Source organism: Lutra lutra, chromosome 15 (genome assembly GCF_902655055.1).
Source record: "Lutra lutra chromosome 15, mLutLut1.2, whole genome shotgun sequence".
NCBI classification, from domain to species: Eukaryota; Metazoa; Chordata; class Mammalia; order Carnivora; family Mustelidae; genus Lutra; species Lutra lutra.
Window position 1 is genome coordinate 325,744 of NC_062292.1, and position 24,766 is coordinate 350,509.

The following is a 24,766-nucleotide window of genomic DNA, read 5'->3' on the forward strand; positions in this document are numbered from 1 at the left end:
CTCACTCTCTTCGGCTCTATTTCCTTTTACTTCTGGCGACTTCACCATTCTTCATTATACAACGGATTATTTAACCTTTCAACCATCTCTGGGATATTAGAACAGAAGGAAGCCAAGGGTCTGTAGGAGCAAGTATGATTTATTATGGGTAAATGGTAGGAAAAAATTTACTCATATCCATAGATAAGTTCCTTAAGTCATAAAGAAACACTGTTATTAAAAGTTTGCTTTATTTTTCTGTTGAATCAAGTATTAGTCCCCAGTTTACAATTTGATTTTTTTATTCCTTCCAAACAGTAGCACAGTTAATATCACCTCATCCATAGCTAAATAATAAGTCAAATTAGTCCCAGTGGTTCTATCCACGTCTAGATTGTTCAGGTGGTCAGGAACTCTTACTTGTTTGCTTTAGCTTTTAGTTCTTGGTTATATCTATAAAGGAAACAGAAAGAAACACAATGATGAATCACAAGAGATAAATGTGTGGTAAGAAGGGAATGGGAAGTATACTTCACGTTCTTTCTCTATCAGGAGGCTGTATCACTGTGGCTCTATGGTCTTCTCAGGGGCGTGCAGGTAAACCAGGCAGAAGGGAGAGTGACTTCAAGATTCTATGTGCATCTGCCTTCCAATGCCAAAGAGTTTTAACAACGAACTGACATGCCGTTTCTTATACAAAAGTATTATTTGGGTGAATATTTTCATTCTTGAATTATGTAAGAGTATAACAAACATACGAACATATATATATATAATTCAGCAAAATCTGGTCATTTAGAACTTTTTATTTTATAATCATGGAACATCTTTCCTAAGAATAAAATAAATTGGGAATGGGATCGTGTCTAATCACTAAAAATAAAATGTACTTTTGTGTGTAGGCAGGTTACTGAGTTATTAGCCGACTGTAAACTCTGGGTCACCAGGAGAGTAAAGCTAAGGCCTCCTTTTCCAATTCTCATTCATCTAAAGAAGAACAAACCACAAAGCCACAGAGCCCTTCCCTGAGCTTCACTGGCCACTCTTCCCAGACGATGAGAGTAGACAACACTGTAAGCACAAAAAGTAATGTGTTGCATGAAGTCTACCACACCTCCCAAGTTTCTCAAAAGGTTCTGATTTCAAATACTCAACAGGGTTTTTCTAAATGCTCCAGCGTCCAATATTTATATGTTTAACTAGATCTCCCAACATGCTATTGTGACTGAAAGGTGCCAAAAATCCTTTTGTCAAACTGTATCTGCGTTTTTGGTCCAGAAATAGTTCTGAATGTTGCACTTAGCATTTCCTTAGCTCTACTACCGAGTTAATATAAAGTTAAAATGAAATGGTGGATGAGAAAAATACTTGTGAATAAAATCACTGTACAAATTGAAGTTTATATTGACATAAGTTAGCTTTAAAAATGCTGGTCAGACAGCAGACATACTGTAGAATGAGTTATTCATTCATCTATCCAACCCGTGCTTGATGATTATGAAAGGGTTAAATTATAAACCCAGGGATCATAAAGATGAGTAAAATGAGGATATATTATACTCTGCAGAATAGAATGCCTTCTGAGAGGTAAATTAAAACTGAATATTTTCTATTTCTTTATTGAGATCATTTATTTTTTTTAGCCAAAGAACATTGTTTTGTAATTTAGAAAGGTTCTGGGGTTCAAATAAAGCCAGAGCCTTCATCTAAGATGCACTCACTCTAGAGTGTGTCAGCCAGTCACCGATACTGAGCACAGGCGAACTTCGGAAACTGCGGGTTCCGTTCCAGACCAGCACAACAAAACCAAGTATCACGATAAAGCAAGCAAATGAGTATTTTGGTTTCCCCGTGCACATAAACGTGATGTTTATACTATATTATAGTCTATTAAGTGTGCAATAGCATTATGTCTAGAAAAAACGTAGATACCTTAATTTTAAAATATTGCTAAAAATTCCTAACCATCATCTACGCTTTCAGTGAGTCGTAATCTTTTCGCTGGTGGAGGGTCTTGCTTCGGTGTTGGTGGCTGCTGACTACCTGGGTGATGGTGGTTGCTGCAGGTTGACGTGGCAGTGGCAGTTTCTTAAAACAGGACAAGAAGGAAGTTGCCACATCAATTGATTCTTTCTTTTACAAATGATTTCTCTGTAGCATACGATGCCCTTTGATAGTATTTTACCCCAGAGTCGAACTTCTTTCAAAACTGGAATCGATCCTCTCAAACCCTATGTAATATTCTGAATCCTTTGTCGTCATTTCAACAGTCCTCACAGCATCTTCACCAGGAGCAGATTCTAACTCAAGAAACACTTTCTTGGCTCATCCACACGAAGCAACTCCTCGTCCGTTCAAGTCTGACCGTGAGATGGTGGCAATTCTGTCCCATCCTCAGGCTGCACGTCCCCCGCTAGTTCTCTGGCTGTGTCCACCCCATCTGCCATTACTTCCTCCGCTGAAGTCTTGAATCCCTCGAAGTCATCCATGCAGGTTCGAATCAACTCCTTCCAGACTCCTGTTAACATTGATATTTTGACCTCTTCCCATGAATCACAAATCTTCCTAATGGCATTTAAAACGGGGAATCCTTTCCAGAACGTTCTCATTTTACTTGACCAGATCCATCACAGGAATCAAAATGTACGGCAACTATGGCCTTACAAGTGTATTTCTTAAAGAAGAAGACCTGAAAATTGAAACAACTCCTTGATCCACGGGCTCCAGAATGGAAGCTGTGTTAGCAGGCATGAAAACAACACTAATCTTGGTGTACATCTCCATCAGAGCTCTGGGGTAACGAGGTACATTGTCAATGTGCAGAAATATTTTGAAAGGAACCTTTTTTCCCCAAGCAGTGGGTTTAAAAATATTCAAGAAGCCATGTTGTAAACAGATGTGCTATCATCCCGGCTTTGTTGTTCCATTTGTAGAGCACAAGGAGAGTAGATTTAGTATTATTCTTAAGGTGTTTAGGATTTTCAGAATTGTAAATGAGCACTGGTTTCAACGTAAAGTATTAGCCCCTAGCAAGAGAGTCAACCTGTCCTTTGAAGCCTTAAAGTCAGGTACTGACTTCTCCTCTCCAAACTATTAAAGTCCTGGATGGCATCTTCTTCCAATACAAGGCTGTTTCACCTACACTGAAGATCTGTTAACTGTAGCCGCCTTCATGAACTAACTTGCTAGATCTTCTGAACAGACAGTTCGTACATCAGCACTCGCTTTTATGTCATGGAGATGGCTTTTCCTTGAACAACGTGACCCAACCTCTGCTGGCTTCAGACTTCTGTTCTGCAGCTTCTTCATCTTTCCGAGCCTTCACAGAACTGAAGCGAGTGATGGTCTTACCCCGGATTGGGCTTAGGCTTAAAGGAACGTTGTGGCTGTCTGAGCTTCTATCCCGATCACTAAGACTTTCTCCATGTTAGTGATAGGCCATTTCACTCTCCTGTCAGTCACGTGTCCACCTGGAGTAGCACTTTTAAGTCCCTTCAAGAACGCTTCCTTGCATTTGTAACTTAGCTAAATGTTGAGCACAAGAGGTCACCTTTTGGCCTACCTCACTGGCTTTTGACGTGTCTAAATCAACTTAATTATTTTAGCTTTTGTTTTAAGGAGAGACATACAACTCTTTCCTTTCGCTGGAAAGGAAAGAGCCCCACTGCAGGCTTATTAACTGGCCTATTTTTAATATTGCTGCATCTCAGGGAATAGGGAGATAGATCTGAGGAGGGAGAGAGACGGGGGATGGTGGGTCGGTGGCGGGAGTCAGAACACGCACATTTATCAGTTAAGCTCATTGTCTTATGCGGGCGTGCTTTGTGGCACTCCCCACCCCCCAACAATGACAGTAGTAACATCAAAGATCACTCATCACAGATCCCCATAACAAATATAATAATGACAATTTTTGAAATATGGTGAGAATTACCAAAATGTGACACACAGACATGAAGGGAGCAAATGCTGTTGGAAAATGGTGTGGATAGACTTGCTCGACGCAGGGTTACCACAAACCCTCAATTTGTAAAAATGTACAAGATCTGTGAGGCACAATGAAATGAAATGAAAGAAAATAAGGCATGCCTATAAAGTTTTAAACATTTCCAAATGCTCATGGAACTCTTAGACAAAACCAGTAGCCTCCCTCCAAAGAGCATTTCCAACACTACATAACCATACACATTTAGGTCCCACTTTATTACATATAATTTAAACTGAGTGATAAAAGGCCCATGGAGAAAACTATTTAATATTTCACAAAGTGTTGCCTTAAAACAGATTGTATGTACAGGCTACATATCTACATATTACACAGATTTAAAACCTAGGTAGCAAACATACTATTTAACACTTTTAACTTAACCCCCCAACTTATCTGGAAATTTCTGCTTTAGGCATATCCCATCCTAGCATTATACATGAATCTGAAAAACAGACAGACAAACAAACAAGCAAACAAAAAAACCCCAGCACTGCCACGTGGGTGGCTTCTGAGGCAGATTTTTTTTACACCTTTGATAGGCTTACCTCCAAATACGGAAGAGCTGAGAAGCACCTGCTGCCCCCACAAAGAAATTAACAGCAAACAGACTCCAGTTTTTTGGGATAATTACAAGTGAGTATCTTGACCAAATAAATCCTGTTAAAACAAAATATTTTTTTTTTAAAAGCATAGGTACTGCTGCAGTATCTTCTGAACACTCAGTATTAGAGTAAAATAATTATAAATAAGACCATGACAACATAATGTAGAATAAAGGAAAAGGAAATGCTATACTTTGAGTCTAATAAAGTTGCTGTAGTTCAGTGTTGAACAAAATATGTAATTCTTATATCAACAGGGAATCTTTACAGGGCAAACAATGATTTTTTCCCACTTTTAAAAACAGGTTCATGGCAAACACATAAAAAACTAAATCTATGCAGATATTTACTCACAGTAACCCTCTTCTGCCTTCTCCATCTATAATAATTTCCCAGCGAGAACACTGTTAATTCCTTGTGAGTGTGTTTATGCGTTTGAGTGTGTGTAGAAGCTTCAAACATTAAACTGTTAAATAAACCGATGTAAAACAAAACAAAAATACTGAATGTCCTAAATGGAACACAGAGAATATTCATTTGATTTACCTGTGGCCATTAAAACAGCAGATTGAGCTGTGCTCAGTTTCTCAGCAGGTCTGGCCATGTCAGCCAAGCCAGCACACACCAAGCCCTGGAAATGTTAACATACAGCAAGAGAAAAGGTATCATGACTGTGCAGTAATAATTCTTAACTTTACATAAATCACAAACCTATTTCAGAGATTTTCACACGACTGTTGCTACTGTTTTAGTATCCATGCAGTAAGGAAACGTATCCTTGCGAAAAACTAGAGTGAGTTCAGGAATGCTTTCTGAATTTATGTTTTGTTAACCACATGAAACAGCCTCATAAACCTGAAACTCAGTAGTGTGCAGGTATCCTAACAAATGGTACTTTTTCCACATAAGAAATTATACATGTTGGAAACCACTGGTGCGGAGGGTGCTGGAAAACTACTTAAGGTAATCTGTAGATTCCTCCTTTCATATTTTTGTCAATGTTAATTCTTTTTTAAAAAGTGGGAATACCAGGGGTGTCTGGGTGGCGCAGCTGGTAAAGCATCCTGACTCTTGGTTTCAGCTCAGGTTGTGATCTCATGGTAGAATGGACTCTGCTTGAGTTTCTCTCTCCTTCTCCCTGTGTCCAACCACCCCACCCCCACCCTCGCAACCCTGTGTTCTTATGTGCGTTCTCTCTGGAACAGAAAGATAAATCTTAAAAAAAAAAAAAAAAAAAAAAAAAAAAAAAAGTGGAAGTATCAGAAAAGCTCTGTTGTAATTTTAGTTTTCAAGTTGCATAATTTTTCTTTAACGTCAAAGTATACAACATAGTCATTTCTTCTCTGCTTTTTTTTTTTTTTTATTTATTTGACAGAGATCACAAGTAGGCAGAGAAGCAGGGGGAGGGGGGAGCAGATTCCCCGCTGAGCAGAGAGCCCGGTGTGGGGCTCGATCCTAGGACTCTGAGATCATGACCTGAACCGAAGGCAGAGGCTTAATGACTGAGCCACCCAGGCGCCCCAGGATTGTGACTGTTTAAAAAAGATTTTATTCATTTATTTGAGAGAGAGCAGAGAGAGAGCACAAGCTGGGGGGAGGGCGGAAAACGACACAGGGAGAGAGAAGCAGGCTGCCCACGGAGCAGGGAGCCCAACACGGGGTGCACGCCACTGACCAAGCAAGCCAGCCAGCCCTGAAGTGAAAATCACAGCGTGATTCATCCAAAGTAGAAAATGTGGAACTCAAAACAAGTGGATCCATCCGCAAATAAAAACTTTAGCCTTGGGACGCCTGGGTGGCTCAGTGGGTTAAGCCGCTGCCTTCGGCTCAGGTCATGATCTCAGGGTCCTGGGATCGAGCCCCGCGTCGGGCTCTCTGCTCAGCAGGGAGCCTGCTTCCTCCTCTCTCTCTGCCTGCCTCTCTGCCTGCTTGTGATCTCTGTCAAATAAATAAATAAAATCTTAAAAAAAAAAAAACAACTTTAGCCTTACAGAGGACTGGCAAATGAATACATACTAAGGGAAAATAAAATATTTAAGGTATGTAAGGTTCGTTTTTTACGATGATCCACTTTGCCCTCAATGACTCTGGTTTCAACACAAGTGGCTAAGAAGGACTCCACACCCATTCTGAGCAAGTATCGTCTGAAATTCTTAATTCAGAGCATACGAGGCCCGGGACGGCAATATTCCACGTCGTGGATAACTGTCATAGATGAATGAGTATCCGACGGTCCGGAATAACAGGTACATAAAGTAAAGACGTAACAAAAGAAGTGTCCTCACCAGAGAACAAGGCAGTTTGCACCGTGATGCTGTCGTCAGAAGACTATGCATGATTGCAACATGAACTTAAAATAGATGCTTTTAAAGAAGACAGATACCCAACAAGGCACTTAGGAGTTAATCATACTGTCGGTGTTTCAAAACATTGGTGGATCAGATCAAAGAAACACCAGAGTATTGATAAAATAAGTAAACTTCTAAGTTGTGGCAAATTTGAGGTCAAATAGAACCCCAAATTTGTTATAGAGTAAATAATTCTTACTCTTTTAATAATGGTACTAGAAATAATACTTAAGCAATCAATTATACTTTTACAGATATATGATTACTATATAATTTCCAGTGCTGAGACAGAGAAGAGGAAGAAAATAATAATATACTTTCCATTAGTTTTTTTTTTAATCACACTAGTTTTGAATGTTTGTTTTGGCTTTGATCTGCATTTTAATTAAATTAATAAGCAGATAACACATTATAAATATAAAAAAAAGACATTCATACATCATACTAATAGGGTTTCTTACTGGACCATTAGTGGCAGGCACCAAAAATTTCAAGTTTTTTTTTTTTTTCCTGTCCCACTGACTTTTAACCTGCCCAACCTCAACTGTTCTATTTCTGCTCTGTAGGTATCACCATTTATGTTAAACATGGGCACAGTTTATAAAAATTGTGTTACGGGAAACTGCAGGAGAGATTTTCCTTCCTCTGCCGGTGCTCTACACCACCTATTCCTCCGTTTTGGCTCGGCAACTAGATTACCATAATCTCTATTACCATTTAAAAAGCATCTGAAATTCCATTGTAGTCATGAGAATTACTATATAAACATATTTATTCAGAGTAAACACAAAACTATGTGTGAAGTTGAATGAATAATGAAATTGAATCTTATCTTTAATAGTTACTGTAGAATAATTTCCATCATGTCCTTCATGAATCCCATTGTATTAAGGAAGTAAATCATGTGAATGTATAATGTTTACCATGGAAGTAAAACAGCTTACAAGACAAACTTTGCTACTAAAGTCTACACTAAAATTCAGAATTCAGTCTGGACCCAGACCTTTTTTTTTTTAAAGATTTTATTTATTTAAGAGAGAGAGCGAGACCGCATGAGAGCAAGCGCGGAACAGAGGCAGAGAGAGGAGGAGGCAGGCTCCCCGCGGGGCAGGGAGCCCGATGCGGGGCTCGACCCCAGGACCCTGAGATCAGGACCTGAGCCGAAGGCAGAGGCCTGGCGACTGAGCCCCCGCGGCGCCCCTGGACCCTAGAATTCTAGGCGCGGGCCTCTCCCGAAGAGTCTTCTCCCAGCAAACAGGACCGCGCAGGTGAGGGGGCCGGTCGCGCCCGCCGCGGGAGGACGGGGTTCGGCCGGCCAGACCTGCGCTCGCGCCCCCGCAGTAAGGGTTCCCGCGGCCGGACGGGTGCAGGGTGCGGCGACATCGGCGACTCCCGGTCGGGCCACGTGTACAGAACCCCCGTCTTCAGCAACTGGAAGTGGGTGCAAAGGACTTACTAATTACCCACCGAGTCCAGAAGACCCGACGGCGGGCGGGGAGGCACCGTTAGCGAAGGGCCGTTAGCGCTTCAGCGACGGCGCTTGCTCTGCGGAGGGCTTCAAAGCCGCGCGACGGGGGCGGCCTCGCTCCCTCCTCAGTAACCTCCGCGCCGGCTGGGGCGCGGCTCTGCTCGGGCTCCGGCCTCCGCGCTTGGCTTTCCGCCCGGAGTGGCGGCGGCGGCGCGTCGGGGACCCCGCGCCCGCCCCTGCGGTGTTGGGAGGGCGCGGGGGACAGGCTGTGGGAGGCGCCGCGCAGGCCGCAAGAACCCGCGGATCAGGCCCGACCCACCGGCGGCCCCAGCGAGAGCCAGTGTGCGGGCTTCCGGCGAGGCGACAGCAGGCCGCCGAGGAAAAGCAAAAGGCTGACACCCTGCACCCCCGACTGCTCGGTGGGACATGGGTGACGTTCTTTAGGAACCTCCCAACTATCTTAACAGCTTGCTAAAAAGGGCAAAAGTACCCCGGCGACGGCAAAGCCTCTGGTATCCGGGACCCTGCAGGTCCTCTTGGCACACGAAAGTCCCACTGAACCTCCCTTCCCCCTCCGCCCGACCCCCATGGTACATAACGGCCGCCCTCACAGCCCAGGGCAGCAGCCCTTCCTGCCCCCAGGTCCTGTCCTCGGGCTTTAATAAACCACCATTTCGCACCAAAGAGGTCTCAAGAATTCTTTCTTGGTCATTGGTTCCAGACCTCACGCATGTTCTAGAACTTCATCATTTCGAGTGAGCACAAGCATTAAACGTGATATGCTTAAACTTGTTTTTTTAACTGATGGGACCTTTTCTCAATATATTGTTAAAAAGAAAACCACAGGCCCAGAGTGGCGTCACTTAGGCCAAGTCACCAACACCTAACGTGGCCGCACTTTCAACCTCCCCCCACCGCGAATGCAGTCCTAACCAGTCACTTGGGAATTTTCTGGTTCACACCAATGAGGTCACCTGGGCACTCTCTCCCTGTTCCCCAAAGAAAGAGGAGATAATTCATCTACTAAGATCCTTTCTTTTGTCTCCAACTGAAGGTGACCTCACCTGGAAATAATCCTTTTTTCTAAAAGTTTATGACTTCCTTGTCCTGCTTTGAAAAACATTCTCTTTCTATGGCCCTTGGGAGTTCCCCTCTACTTGCTAAATGGGATGCCATGGTTGAATTTTGATTTTAACAATATAAATAATAATAACAAAAAGAACTTCTCCCTAGTTGTCTGTAAAATGCAGCTCCCAAGCACAAATCTACTCTAGGCATTTTATGGGCCAGGGACAGAATAACGACTTAACTTGCCCGAGGTCGTAAGACTGAGGGGGAGCCAGCTCTAACATTCTCAACCACTGAGATTTTACAACCGAACTTCTGACATTGTTCTGACAATTTAAAGCAATACGATTATGAAAATTAAAATGGCCGACAACTCAACAACAAAAAACAACTCAATTAAAAAATGGACAAAGGGCCTGAATAGACAGTTCTCCAAAGATATACAAACGGTCAGTAAGCACAGGAAAAGAACAGATTCTCCCCGTAACTAATTAGAAAATGCAGATCAAAACCACAATGAACTACCGCTTCACACCCACTAAGATGGCCGTTAGGAAGTAACTGTGCCGGAGGGCGATGCAGAGAAACCGGAGTCCTTACCAACTGCTGGTGGGGATGGAAAATGGTGCTGCTGGGGCAGGTGCTCAAAGGAATACTGATGCAGCAACTCCATCTCCAGGTATATGGCCCGGAGACCAGAAGGCGGCGCCTGGGAGAGATGTATGCCCGTGCACGCAGCACTGTTCAGAATGGCCAAAAGGTGGAAGCAACTTAAGTGTGAATCTACAATGGATGGTTATGCAAAATGTGGTATCTGTAAAATGGAGTATTATTCAAACTTAAAAAAAAAAAAAAAAAAGGAAAATTTGACACTTGTTAACATGGATAAACCGAGAGGACATGGTGCTAAGTAGCCAAGAACAAAAAGACAAATCCTGTAAGATCCACTTCCCTGAGGTACCAAGAGTAGTAAAATTCATAGAGACAGAAAGTAAAATGTGGTCACCAAGGCTGGGGCAGGGAATGCGGAGCTGCTCAACTGGTGTGGTGGCTTGGCTCTGCGTGACAAAAGGAGTCCTGGGGATTGGCTGCACCAAGACAGGAATGTACTTAACACGAAAAAAAAAATGGTTAGGATGTTAAATTTTATGTGTAGTTTACTACAATTAAAAAATAAAAAATGACTACCAGTCCTTGTACAGTACCAGTACTTGACCAGTGCTTTTCGAATTCTAGAAGGGGTCTGAATGACCTGGAGGGCTTATTAGAACACAAATTACTGGGCATTCCATCCCGAGTTTCAGATTTAGTACACCTGAGATGGAGTGAAAATCTGCATTTCTAACACATTCCCGGCACACCAAAGCGTCAGGTCTAGGGGCGACACTTCGAGAATTGCTGCTATAGCCCAAACTGGCCTTTTCAAGAGAAAATGAATTATCTGTTTTATTGTTTTCACAATTACCTCTTTTCAGCTAAATGAGAACTTTAGGAATGGAAACTCTGGCATAAGGTAAAAAGCATTGGTCTTGGACTCAGAAGTCCTAGCCTCTGCCATTTACCAAATGTTAATACACAGCCTTAGATAATTTTTTCCTATTTTTTGAGACTAACTTCCCTTGCCTGCATTTTGGTATTGGTATCTTCAGTTCACATACTAAATTAATAATAAAAATTAATCTGGGGGGGTTCTAATTAGTTAAATGTTTGCCTTAGTCATAAAATCTTGGAAGGAAGTTTCAGTTTCAAGGGCTCACAATTACAGGCTTTTTTTTTTTTTTTTTAAGATTTTATTGATTTATTTGAGACAGAGAGAGCACGAGCTGGAGGTGTAGGGGGAAGGGTTTAGAGGGAGAGGGAGAAGCAAGCTCCCCACGGAAGCAGAGCTTGACCCCAGGGCTTATGATCTGAGTGGAAGGCAGAAGCTCAACTGACCCAGGCAACCCAGGCGTCCCAATTACAAGCTTTTTGGTAAAAATTATGTTCAGAGAAGGTCTTTTATCTCAAGAGCTCAGAACAATCCAACTAGGTAGTGCACTTTATGCAGTAAAAATGGCACATCTGAGATTATTTGAATGAAATCATCTCCAGATAGGCCATGAATATTTAAAAAGTACATTCTTCATAAAGATGACTTCAAATTAGTAAGTTCCATTTAAAGAAATTTTTTTTTTCAGTAGCTTCTGCAAAAACTCAAGACTTACCCATTTCATAATTGGAGCCCAGAAAAAAACTGTTCTGGGACCTGAAAAAAAAGAAAAAATAGAAAAATTTAGAAACAAACCAACTACTTTATATGTCCTTTTTTTTTTCTTTTCAAATTTTTAATTCAAATTTTGTTTACTTAAAAAAAAATTCTCGTTAACATACACTGCAATATTGGTTTCAGGAGTAAATTCATGGATTCACCCCCTACATAAAACACCCAGGGCTCTCAAAAGTGCCCTCCTTGCGACCCATCACCCATCTAACCCAACCCCCACCCACCTCCTTCCATCAACCCTGTTTGTTCTCTATCTTTAAGTCTTTTACAGTTACACAGGTCTTTTAAGCCATCACCACATTTCAAAATCCCCAAAATTTAGCGATCCGTTTCTAATCATTTGTACTACCCTTTCTGCATCCTGTGTATCTGTTAACATTTAGAAGGTCACCACAGTATCAACCTCACATTCAAGTTGTTTTGATTTCCTTGTCAGTTATTTGTATTTTTGTGGCCCATTAAAAATTATCAAAAGTGTAACACGGTTTGGAAACCATTACCAAAGTTCTGCCTTGAACATGAAACTTCATGTTAGTTCGCTTAAGGATAATCTCTAAATTGGAGAAATTAGAAATTGTAGAGATTTTGTGATATGCCTCAGTAAACTATTAAATATTCACTAATTCTATTACTATTTATTACAAATGATGTACTGTCATATGTATGATAGTGAAAGCTCTTATAAAAAGTCTATATATTGGGGCACCTGGGTGGCTCGGTGGGTTAATCCTCTGCCTTCGGCTCTGGGTCACAATCCCTGGGTCCTGGGATCGAGCCCCGCATTGGACTCTCTGCTCAGCAGGGAGCCTGCTTCCCCCTATCTCTCTGCCTGCCTCTCTGCCTACTTGTGATCTCTCTCTCTCTGTCAAATAAATAAAATCTTCGGGGCGGGGGATAAAGTAATGAACCTAATATTAAGGTTCACATGAGAAAGGGGAAAGACTTAGATCTCTAAGCTCCGTAACAGCGGGGTTGTTATTTTAGCTATACTGGTATCCACTGGCCTTTTGCAAAATGTTAAATAAATGCTGGTGGCATTGAAAAAAATTCTGGTTTCCTAGATAACATAGAATTTGAGAAATACAATGTTTCAGAGCTGGAAGGAAACTCCAAGTTCATCTAACCTAAACCCTTCATTTTACCATGAGCAGATCCGTGACCCTGTCCAGGGGGGACGGCCAGTAAGCAACAGAACTGTGACTGGAACCTAAGCCTCCGAGCTCTTTAACTACATGACTGCCCACTTTTAACTCTTCTAAATCACATATCTCATTTAACCTTCAAGAGGCTACAGGGACAGGAAAGAAACAGACTTTGGTCCATGATAATTTAAAATATAACTAAGCAGGCTAAATCCAATGTATGTCAGACTACGTGATGTGGTGAGTGTGCTCTCACACACTGCACCAACAAACACGCGTCTTTCTTTCTTCCTCTCTTTAAGATTTTATTTATTTATCTGACAGAGAGTGAGAGAGACAGCAAGAGAGGGAGTACGAGCAGGGGGAGTGGAAGAGGGAGACACAGGTCTTCTGCTGAGCAAGGTGCCCGACACGGGGCTCATTCCAGGTCCCTGGGATCCATGACCTGAGCCGTAGGCAGTCGCTTAACGACTGAGCCACCTAGGCACCCCACATTTATTTCTCAACACACAAATTAAGAAAACAGTGATTTACTAACAAATTCAAAGGTTTTAAAATCCTATTATACTCATGACTATTATTGTTGCCTTAGTATTCTATTTTGCTTTGCAGGAATAAATTATTTGTTTTTGTGGATAACCAAAATCACACCTGCAATGGCATCATCATCCAAGCATAACACGTTTTACTTCTCTTCATCTACTCCCAACTAGTATTTCTCAACAGCACCAGCAGGTAAAGACGCATTTATCCAGTCTTCCCCCAGAAGGCAAGTGTTCAATGTCACTAATGATTACATATTTTTATTCACTTATGAATAACATTTAAAAGATAAATCTGAGGGGTGCCTGGGTGGCTCAGTGGGTTAAGCCGCTGCCTTCGGCTCAGGTCATGATCCCAGGGTCCTGGGATCGAGCCCCGCATCGGGCTCCATGCTCAGCAGGGAGCCTGCTTCCTCCTCTCTCTCTCTGCCTGCCTGTCAAATAAATAAATAAAATCTTAAAAAAAAAAAAAAGATAAAATCTTAAAAAAAAGGTAGTTGGTTAATAACACTGAGAGAAATTTGAAAAATGTAAAAATGGCATCTGCTGTCTTTATAACTTTTGCTTATTAAGTAGTTCTACAAAAGTGTCACATAAATAGTATAAACTATTGCTTGCCTTTAACATTATTAAGTGATGGCAATGTTACACATTTTTTAATATCTTCCACAATTTAACATAGTCATTGATATTTCTGTATCCCTCTCAAACTAACTCACATTGTTCTTACAGCTATTAAATTCATTAATTCAATGTGATTTTAATACAAAGAGATTTAAAATCGATCGTATTGTACTGTAAATACTGTACTATAGTTAGTAGTCTATCCACTTACCAATCAAATTATGACCTCCTTGAAGCCAGTGGCTAGACAGTGTTCACACTTGTAGCCTCACCTAACGGACGGCGGACTGATAAGCTAGGCAAGCACGCAACTAGCTTCCTGCTGTTTAATAACTCTAACCCTTAGTTTATGCTTAGAATATGCCAGTATTCTCCCTCGCCTTCACCTGGCTAACTCCTGGTATCCTTTGAAAACGTATCTTAGATTTCGTCTCCTCAAGGAAGCCTTCTTTAACCGCTCCAGGTTACATCAAATGCTCCTTCTCTGAACCCCCGAAGCAGCCCCTATAATGCTCTCCTGTTTTCTGCACTTAACAATTAAAATGATTAATTTATGCATCTGTCACTGTAATTAGACAAGGTGAAGACAAGGCCAATGTCTTAGTTTTCCTTAACAAATAACATTTGTGAACAGAACTGAATTGAATTAACCATGTCCAGGACAGTTATTAATCATGGATATTCAAATTTTAGGTCTGACCAGATATGCCTTGACACTGTTTCATCCTCAAGGGCAGAATCTGCAATTTACTCCTCTCCAGGGACACCAGGTTCCCTTTACATCAGGGCTGTACCAGATTTCCACTCATTAGTTACTCTCTCTACTCTTAGACCATAACACTCCCCTATCTGGCTCCCGAAAATTCTTCCCATAAGTCTGAAGTCATGGTGCACTGATCCTATAAGTCAATCTTTTCGAACTCTCTGGTTCAGCTTGAGCTTCTGGGATTCCTATCACAGCACACCTGGCTTATTTTTCTTTCCCATATACAAAGTCTCTGAGTCATATGCAATATCAATTACGAAGTTTACTTTTTAATCCCTGCAGGAGGCTGGCGCCATCACTCAAGGGTACGTCAACACATCATTTTGGTCTCTGGCTTTGGACTTCTCTGCCAATTCCTCTCTTCCTACTTCAAAACTGATGCTTCCTTCTTTGCCATCCTCAAAACTGTTTCCTGAACAATGCCTCTAGGTTCTTCTGGTTTCTTTATGAGTTTAAATATTTGCTCCTTCAGAGTTAATGAACAGTAGAGCTTTTCAGTAAGTGTTTGCTTGGTAACTAATTTACTCAACTCCCCTAAGCCAGATGATAGTTTTAAAATACTACGCGTTCCTCTTCCTCACAACCAAACCGAACAAAAAACTTCAAACATGTAATTATGGTTGCTAGCACCTGGACCAAGAGAGATATGAATATTTTAGTTAGTGAATAATTTTAAACTATAAAACAAACCTCCAATTATTTTAACAACTGCTAAGCACTAAATTTAAAAATATCATTAGCAAATATGTATTATAAGACATTCTAAATTTCTAATATTTCTGAGATATCAGAGGATGCTGACAAGTGACACGAATAATCAGAGTTGGAAAGCTATATATGCAAACAAACAGTGTCTTCTTCATTGTCAAGAAAACAGTGGTTGAGCAATACCTATCGTACAAAGAACTAACAAAAAATTTTCAAGAAAACTTATTTTATTTTATTTCTTAAATATTTTATTTACTTATTTGACAGAGAGACAGAGATCACAAGTAGGCAGAGAGGCAGGCAGAGAGAGAGGGGGAAGCAGGCTCCCTGCTGAGCAGAGAACTTGATGCGGGACTCGATCCCAGGACCCTGAGATCATGACCTGAGCCGAAGGCAGAAGCTTAACCCCTTGAGTCACCCAGGCGCCCCAAGAAAACTGACTTTAGTTCACCTTTTCATTTTATCTTACTGATCATTTTCAAGTCAAGAAAATTTAGTCAAGTCAATTTAGACACGTATGAATTCAGGTACGGAGGAAAGACTTCCTTCTTGGCATAGAATAACGTCACATGCATGCAAACACGCACACATACAAATATTGAGATGCTCGCGATGTGCCAATGTGAAAAATAAAGTTTCTCATTTAATGTTTTTCACTGCTTCTTCTTGTCCCTTTCACATCGTTTCCCTATGGTTTGCTGCTTTTAACATTCCTCAACATTCTTCTAAGTTTCATATACTAAGAAATCCCCTCTTTGCTATCATGTGACCAACACTTACAAATCCTTAGAATTTGTAAATGTTACTCCTTGATATAGATATGGACTGTCAAAAGTTACTTATTTTTATTTGTACTAAAACTAGTTCTGATTTCACACTAAGAACATGATTGGGTTGCCATTTTAGAATCATGTAATCTTTGTACTTTTGGAAAGGCCCTGGAAACAGCCATCACTCAGATAGCCCCTAAAACATCAAAGGTATATAATGGGGCGCCTGGGTGGCTCAGTGGGTTAAGCCGCTGCCTTCGGCTCGGGTCATGATCTCAGGGTCCTGGGATCGAGTCCCACATCGGGCACTCTGCTCAGCGAGAAGCCTGCTTCTCTCTCTCTCTCTCTCTCTCTCTCTGCCTTCCTCTCCGTCTGCTTGTGATCTCTCTCTGTCAAATAAATAAATAAAATTAAAAAAAAAAAAAAGGTATATAATGATTCCTAAAATGTCAATTGAAAACAGGCTTTGGTACAAATGCCTAAATAAAATAACAGATGAAACAATTAGCTAAAATAGCTAATAAGCATTTTAGGGTTGACACATTTTAAATTTATATTATTTGTTCAGTTACAAAGAATCAATGACTTCTAGATTTAGGAAGATAAGGAGGCCCAGAAACGTGGAACTATCTGTGTAAAATACATAGCACAGCAAGGGTTAAAAACTAAGATCCCCAAACCCTAACTTAACAATAATTACATAGTTGACCCCAATGAAATGAGTTTCTTGAAAGGTCCAAAACTAAGAAAAGCTCTAGTAAGAGTACCAAAGTGAAGATTATTACAGCTGAAAGGACCTTAAAGAAAATCCAAGCTCCTCTATTTTAACAGCTGAAGAGGAAAAGGCACTTAGATGTTACGGTAGTTCCATATAGAGCAAGGACAAGAAAACAAATCTCTGACACTCCTTTCTACTACGTCATACCATACTTTAAACATTTTCATACCCTCTTATAGCCAAAATTAATGTTCTTGCATGACTTGGAAATGTCAACTTATTTATAGCCTTCCTTAGGTCTTGCTTCTCCTTTGGTATATCTGTTGAATAAAACTAGGTGAGGCATAGTCTTTCTTAATTTCTTAAAATTAGCTTAAAATCAGGTTAGTGGACAAAAGTTGTAGTAAGTATCAAACTAACAACTACAGCCAGACTATTTTTACGATCTCCTTTGAGAATATAAAATCTCTGTGAGTAGGGAATTTTATTTTATTCACTAACACATCCCAAGTGCCAGAACAGGACCTAGTATCAGGAGGCCCTCGATAAATATGGAACAATTCAACCTTCTTGGCAGCTACCGGTTTAAAGATATCCTACTTTTCACCAATATTTTACAGTTGTATGTGAAATCCCAACTTTTTATTTTGGTTCTCATTCTTTAAGGGTAACAGAGGTTATTACTGGAAAAAAAAAGATATATGTATATCCATATATTCAGTATATATCAACATAATATATATTAGACATGATATATGATATAATCCAGTTATCTAAATATATATACACACACATATATGTACATACATACATATCTATTCTAGACTGGCATTAAAATTCTTCAATCTCTGAAGCAAGAAAATAAACAGTTCTAACAGAAATGCTAAAGAACTATGTTAATTCATAACTACGTGGCCATCTACACTATTTATTTACTTGATCTATATTTGGCTTTATTTATATAATAAAACAATATATATTCTGAATTAAGTTGTATTAGACTGTCTAGTATAACACCATTTCCTTTAGTATTTAATTTTTTTTTAAAGATTTTATTTATTTATTTGACAGACAGAGATCACAAGTAGGCAGAGGCAGGCAGAGAGAGAGAGAAGGGAAACAGGTTCCCCATCGAGTAGAGAGCCCCACGCGGGGCTCGATCCCAGAACCCTGGGATCATGACCTGAGCTGAAGGCAGAGGCTTAACCCACTGAGCCACCCAGGAGCCCCTGCTTAGTATTTAATTTTGAATTTTCAGGATAAAGATATTCCCTTATGGACGCAGTGAATGTGGGTTCACCTAATATGTTTTTATTTTATTTTTAAAGATTTTATTTATTTGACTGAGAGGGAGAGAGAGCAAGTGAGCGAGCTCCAGTTGGAGGAGAGGCAGAGGGCGAGAATCTCAAGCTGACTGCACTCAGCGCAGAGCTGGCTGCAGGGCTCAGTGTCATCACAGTGAGATCATGACCTGAGCCAAAATCAAGAGTCACACACTGAGCCACAAAGATGCCCCTGTTTTTTATTTTAAAACACAGTCTTTAGATATTTAAGATAAAATGGGAAAAACCTAGGAGAAATGCAAATCTTACTGTTACTGAGATCTGAAGCCTTCACAGGGAGAATATCATGTAATGGAGAGAAAATTCCCAGTAACAGCCCACTAAGCTCTGCGACAGACTTCATAGAACTATTTTTTCAAAAGTTCTTCCACTTAAGGCAAAATGTAACTCAAGAAAAGCAGAGCTATGGTGAGGTACCTAAAATGATATGGTTCAGAAAACTGTTTTCTGGGCTGACTTAGTCAAAGGATAGTTTTTATGTATTTTTATTATTTGTTATTCATTTCCCCCGGTTTTATTGAGATATAATTGGCATATAACAGTATATTAATTTAAGACATTCAACATGATGATTTGATATATATTTATACTGCAAAATTATTACTATAATAAGTTCTGTTAGTAACCATTGCCTCACTTAGCTCATTTTTTTCATGTCATAAGAACTTTTAGGACCTACTCACTCAGCAGCTTTCAAATATATAACACAGTATTGTTAATTACAGTCACCATGTTGTACATTATATCCCCAAAACTTGTTTATAACAGGAAGTTTATACCTTGAGAACACCTTTTACGATAGTTTTTGGATTCTTTAGAGCTGTGGTCTCCTAACTACTTTTGAACACTGGACCCCATCATTTAAAAAACCTTTTTTTGAGCATGTATCTTCTACATATATATTGTATGTATTTATATACTATATATATAACTTACACAAATGTGTATATGTACATATGTTGACTCCAAAGAACTCTCAATTGTGTTCTACATAACTATATATACAACTATACTGATTTATTTTTATAAGATATATGCAAAATAGAAAATGTAAAAGGATAAAATAATACTAAGCATTAATAGAAGCTGTACTGTTTTCTTCCTACATTCCAGTGTTTCATTTTGTGCATACTTTGAGACAATTCACCCCATCTGGGGACTCAAAAATACAAAGGAATGACACTCCTTCACTAATGTTTTTTTCCTCCGACTAAGCTTTTAAGTAAACACTGGCCATCCTGACTTCAAGGTCATTTTTCTGACAAATGCCTGGAGTAGAGCTGTGCAGCTGGTTTGTGCAGAGTCACATACTTTCACAGTCAGGTGGTGATGGTGAGGATTTAGGGTTAGTGACATACCTTATGAGAACCGAGTTTGCTAGGACACACATTTGGTTGGAACTCTATTCTTACTCTATAAAGGTGGATCACAATGTGCCGGGAACAACACATGCATGAATGATGAAGGCTGCAGGTGTAACGACAATATGTATCATTACGATATAGTGATATAAAATAGTACTATAATTCTAGTATAAATCTATATAAAGACACATTCTTGTTTCCTGACTAGACATTCTGCCAGTGATAAAATTAAATCTCAGATATTTAGAATCCGCAATGTATGATATCCAACTATTAATATCCTAGCCTTGCATATCATTGTAACAACCTCCAGGATGTGAATGTAGTCTAAGATTTAAATGAGGATACAGTAAGATACTATTACGCAAAATAGCACATAAAAACCTTGCGTAGTCACTATGATGAGTCTTGGAGAATAATCAGTATTTCCTCAGATTTTATTCAATACCAATGGACCGACAGTTATGTTTTTCATGCTTTTGCATTTTTTCGTGGATGTGCCTCCAAATTTTTAATCACAAATACTTCTGAATGATAGATATTCTTACTATGTATATTGGTTAAAATCTTAGAAGGGAGAGAACCAACATTTTTTGAGTCTAAGTACAAACACTTTGCTAAATGTTTTATTTAATTAATTTATTTAAAGATTTTATTTATTTATTTGTCAGAGAAACACAGCGAGAGAAGGAACACAAGCAGGGGGAGTGGGAGAAGCAGCAGCCTTCCCACCCAGCAGGGAGCTCAGCATGGGGCTGATCCCACCTGGGATCACCATCCTAGCCAAAGGCTGATGCTTGACAACTGGGCCACCCAGGCGCCCCCGCTAAAGGTTTTTAAAGCCATCGTAGCTTTTAGTTTTCACAACAATCCTTAAGTGATAATTATTATCTCCATTTTACAGACCAGAAAAATAAGGCTGGGGGCTTCAGGGTCTAGGTCACACAGCCAAGATTTCGACGTACCTCTGTCAGGCTTCAGAGCCAGGCCTCCTCCCCCTACACTGAAAATGGAGTTACAGGGACTGAACCAACCCAGGAATTCCCAGGTGAGATGCTCAGTCTACACGTGAAGGTAATTCCTCCTGACTCTGAAAGATGACTAAAGCAGGAATGACAAGTGGTTAGAGCCGAGGCCCTGAAAGGATCCTACAGAACCACCCTTTGCTTCTGCACCCGAGCACTTTAAGGCTGCTCCTCCTCTGCCCTCCTCTGCCTTACCATGCAGCCCAAACACAAGGCTTAAGAGGGTCAAAGTTGACGACTCTAACAGCCAGATTACTGCAGAAGCATTGCTCAATCCTCCCTCCTGAAAAACCGCCAAAAAAACATAGCACAGGGGCGCCTGGGTGGCTCAGTGGGTTAAAGCCTCTGCCTTGGGCTCAGGTCATGATCCCAGAGTCCTGGGATCGAGCCCCACATCGGGCTCTCTGCTCAGCGGGGAGCCTGCTTCCTCCTCTCTCTCTGACTGCCTCTCCGCCTACTTGTGATCTCTGTCTGTCCAATAAATAAATAAAATCTTAAAGACAAAACAAAACAGCACAACTCCCCAAAATTTAGTTTAAAAAAACCCTAAAAGGCAAATAAACTGAATAAGCTTCCTAAAGAATTCTCCTTGAACTCTCCTTAAAATTCCGCAACGGTCCCAGCTGCGCAGGGTGCAGTACACACCCCACACGACCGTCCTGCCCGTCTCGCCGGCGCACCGCCGGGGCAGTCCGCCGCCACCGCAGACTCCGGGGCGGACGGGCCACCTTCCCGCGGACCCCGACGGCTGAGGGCCTTGACCGCGTGGGCGGGAAGCGCCGCTTCTGGGCCGCACGTCGGTCCCCAGCCTCACAGCACGTCTTCCCCGCATCCGGCGCGGCAGACCCCACGGCGTCCGGCTCAGCCCTGCCGCGGGCCCCGGACCCCGGCCCAGAGCGCGGAGCGGGACCGGAGGGACCTTCCGGGGCCGCTCGCGTCCCACCCACGCGCACGACCGAGCACGACCGAGCGCTCCCGCCCGCGTCCGGGAAGGACCCACGCGCGGCGCCGCCCACATCCCACGAAGCGGTTTGGCCGCGACGAGCCCATACAGGGTCTCCCCCAAGGTCATGCCTACGCGCGGAGACCGCGCGGGACTCGGGCCGGCTGCGTCCCGGGGGCAGGGAGCGCCGGCGCCGCAGCCGTTACACCGGGGCCCGGGCGACGGCGCGACCTTCACCGCAGAGCCGGTGGGCAGTCCCCGGGGCCCCGTCCGGCAGCGGCTGGGGCGAAGGACCAGCCCGAGGCCCCGCGCGGGAGGGCCGTGCGTCGACGAAGGTCGCGGAGCGCGCCCGCTGCGCCCCCGGTCCACGAGCGACGCGGACGCGGGCGGCGCGCACGAGACCGGCCGCCCCAGCCAGGCGGGCCCCCAGAGGGCAGCGGCTGGGCCTCGGCCGGGAGTGGGAGCGGCGCGGCGCGCCTTACCTGCCGGGTGGTTGTACAGCGGCCTCAGTTTCTCCGGCAGCAGCAGCTCCACCTTGTCCAGGGCCCGGTGGTAGGTGGCCCGAAGGCCCCGGGCGCCGGCGGCCGACATCTCTGCGGACCGGCGCGTCGTGGGCGCCCGAGGGGGACAGCGGCCGCGGGCTCCTCCTTGGATGACAGCGAAGGACACGCGTCACTTTGTCCTGCCCCAGCACCTCGCGCCCGCCTCTTGCCCGCGGCGCCGGCGGCCCCTTGAACCGCCGGGTGGCTGGGCCCAGGAAACACGGAGGGGCGAAGGCTCCGCGACTGCCCGCCCCGGGTCCGCCTCCTTCCCTCCCACCGGCCGGAGTGGGGAGGAGTCATGGCAACAGGTGCCCGAAGGACCGCCTCCCCAAGCCGACCTGACTTCCTAGCGGCAGCGCGCCTGCGCAGGCTGAGCGGCCCACGGGGATTGGCCCGCGCCGCGGCGGGGGCGGGGTCCAGCGCGAACGTCTCGTTTCTCCTTCCTGCCCTCGAGGCCATGTTGGAGAAGGGAAAGTGAAGCTGCCCAGGTTTTAATTCCCTTGTTTTGATTAAGATAGCCCGTAGTTAACATGGGCTTTTTGGGCCTTCATGCCCCAACTAAAGATGACGGCGCACAACGCTCTTGCTTCCTCCGGAAAGAGACTCGTGACTGAGAGGCTTCGTGTCTCAGCTTCCTCTCTCTCCGGCCCTCATTCACCCCCAGAGAATCAAGGATTTAGCGACAGTGTCCCGAGCCCACCTTTCTCCGGCGAGGGCAGCCGTGGCAAACGGGGGCCTCAGTCCCGGGGGAGGGGGCGTCCTCTCGCGAGAAAGGATGGGGCGGGCGGGTGCCGAGAACGAGGAGAGGGAGGAGTCGCGGCCGCCTCCGCCTCCTCCTCGCGTTGGAGGGGCGGAGGGAGGGGACTGTGGCTGGTCGCTGGCGTTCGGGCAGTCTGAGGAGGGGAGCATGAAGCGAGCACCGGTCCGGGCACGGCCCGGCTTTGGGGGCCGGGGCGCCGCCACCGTCTGAGCCGCTGCGCCCGCGAGGCCCGGCGCGCGGATGGTGCCGGTGCGGCTCAGCTGCTGAGCCGCGTGTCCCGCCCCTCCCTCCCCTCCCCCACGCGGTGGTCTCCCCTCCGGCCCCGCCCGGCAGAGCCATGTCTCGGGGCGGCTCCTGCCCACACCTGTTGTGGGACGTGAGGAAGCGGTCCCTCGGGCTGGAGGACCCGTCCCGGCTGCGGAGCCGCTACCTCGGTGAGCGGGGGGGCCCCGCGGGCGGAGGCGCTGAGGTCGCCGCCCGGAGTGGGGGAGGGGGCCGCGCCGCGGGGGCTGTTGGCCGTGGGACGGCGCCTCGGCTGGGACGCCCTGCGGTCGCGGGGTGCCGGGTGCGCGTCGGCTGGCGGACCCCGCGCGGGCGTCCTCCCGCGGCCAAGCCCCCCCCCCCCTGCGTGCCGCCGGCCGCCGCCCTTGCCGGGTTTTCCTCGGGGGCCGGCGGGCGGCGGACGCTGCTGGCCGGGAGGTGTTGGGGCGCTGTGGGGCGGGACTCGGGAGAAGACGCCGCTCCTCCCGGAGCGGCTCGGTTCGGAGCCGAAGTTGGCGCCTGTGCTCGCCGCCGCCGTCCGCGCTCAGCTGAAGGACGAAGTTTCTGCCCGCGGGCCCGGGGCGGCGGCGGCCTGCGGGGACCGGGCTGCGGACGGACTGCGCGCCCACGGCCCGGCGGCGTCCGGCCGGAGCCTCGGAGCGAGAGCGGCGCCCCTCGGCCCCGGCCCCCGCCGCGCTCCGCTCGGCTCCGGCCGCGGGGACGGTGTCGGGTTTCGCGCGCCTCCGCCCGCCCTGCGAAGCGCGCCTGGCGTCCGCGGGTTCCCCGAGCAGCTTCTAAAAACAGCCTCCGGGCTCGGGGGCCGGGCGCCGCCCCGTTTGCGTGTCGGCGAGCCCCGGGCTGAGCGGAGCTGCCGAGAGAGTGCGGAGCCTCGGAGCGGCCGCGTTCGGTTCGGGTCGGCTCGGCTCTGCTCTACCGCGCGCTGCGCTCGCTCTTGTTGGAAGGCGGCGCGCGTGAAGCCGGTGCCGGCCCGTCCTGCCCCCTTTCCGGGTTTCGAGGGCTTCGGTTTTGCCTTCGAGTCCGCGAGAGCAGCTCCGGCCCCTCGCAGCGGACGGGCCGGGGGTACGTTGTTGGGAGGCGGAGCGGGCGCTTCTCGGTGTGGTCGGTGACGCGGGCGACGCGGGTCCGTCCCCGCTGCCCGGGCTGGGTGGGACCGGGACGGCCGCCCCGTGCCGCCGCCCGCCCCGGCCGCTTCTCCGCGCGCGTCTTCCGCGCTTCTGCGGGCACACGCGTGCCCACCTGCACGGGTGCCGCCGCGCGCGGACCTGCGTGGACGCGGCCCTGCTGTGACCGTGGCGCTGCCGCTTGTCTGTTGCACGTTCGGTCTCGGAGATCCTCCTGGCAGTAGGGACAGACCGGTCCGGTCCTCCAGACGGCCGCGTCGTGTCCACGCGGGGGACGGGGCTCCGCGGGCGCGGACTCTGCTCTGCAGCCGAAGCTTTGCAGGGACCGTCCTTACCCCACGGTAAGTGCCCGGAGTGGTCCCGAGTTGTTTTAGAGTCAAACCTCGGTGCAGGGCAGTTT

General features: G+C 45.1%; 2 protein-coding genes across 7 annotated transcripts in view; one reads left to right on the top strand and one right to left on the bottom strand.

Moving 5' to 3' along the window:
* Window positions 1–121: 121 nt before the first annotated feature.
* On the bottom strand, window positions 122–22,402 carry MPC2 (mitochondrial pyruvate carrier 2). Its single transcript, XM_047704747.1, has 5 exons — window positions 22,144–22,402; window positions 11,658–11,698; window positions 5,116–5,200; window positions 4,513–4,624; window positions 122–432 (listed from the first exon to the last, which is right to left on the bottom strand). The coding sequence occupies exons 1-5, from the start codon at window positions 22,250–22,252 to the stop codon at window positions 396–398; spliced, it is 384 nt and encodes a 127-aa protein (XP_047560703.1). The 5' UTR covers window positions 22,253–22,402; the 3' UTR covers window positions 122–395.
* A 647-nt stretch (window positions 22,403–23,049) lies between these two features.
* The window catches only part of DCAF6 (DDB1 and CUL4 associated factor 6), a 143,509-nt gene continuing 141,792 nt past the window's right edge, over window positions 23,050–24,766 (top strand). For 3 of the 6 annotated variants that reach the window (XM_047704740.1, XM_047704742.1, XM_047704744.1), the window contains exon 1: window positions 23,050–23,397. In XM_047704740.1, the coding sequence (XP_047560696.1) occupies window positions 23,301–23,397 (97 nt within the window). In that variant the 5' untranslated portion in view covers window positions 23,050–23,300. The remainder of the gene's footprint in view (window positions 23,398–24,766) is intronic. The other 3 variants (XM_047704741.1, XM_047704743.1, XM_047704746.1) reach the window with 1 other exon arrangement.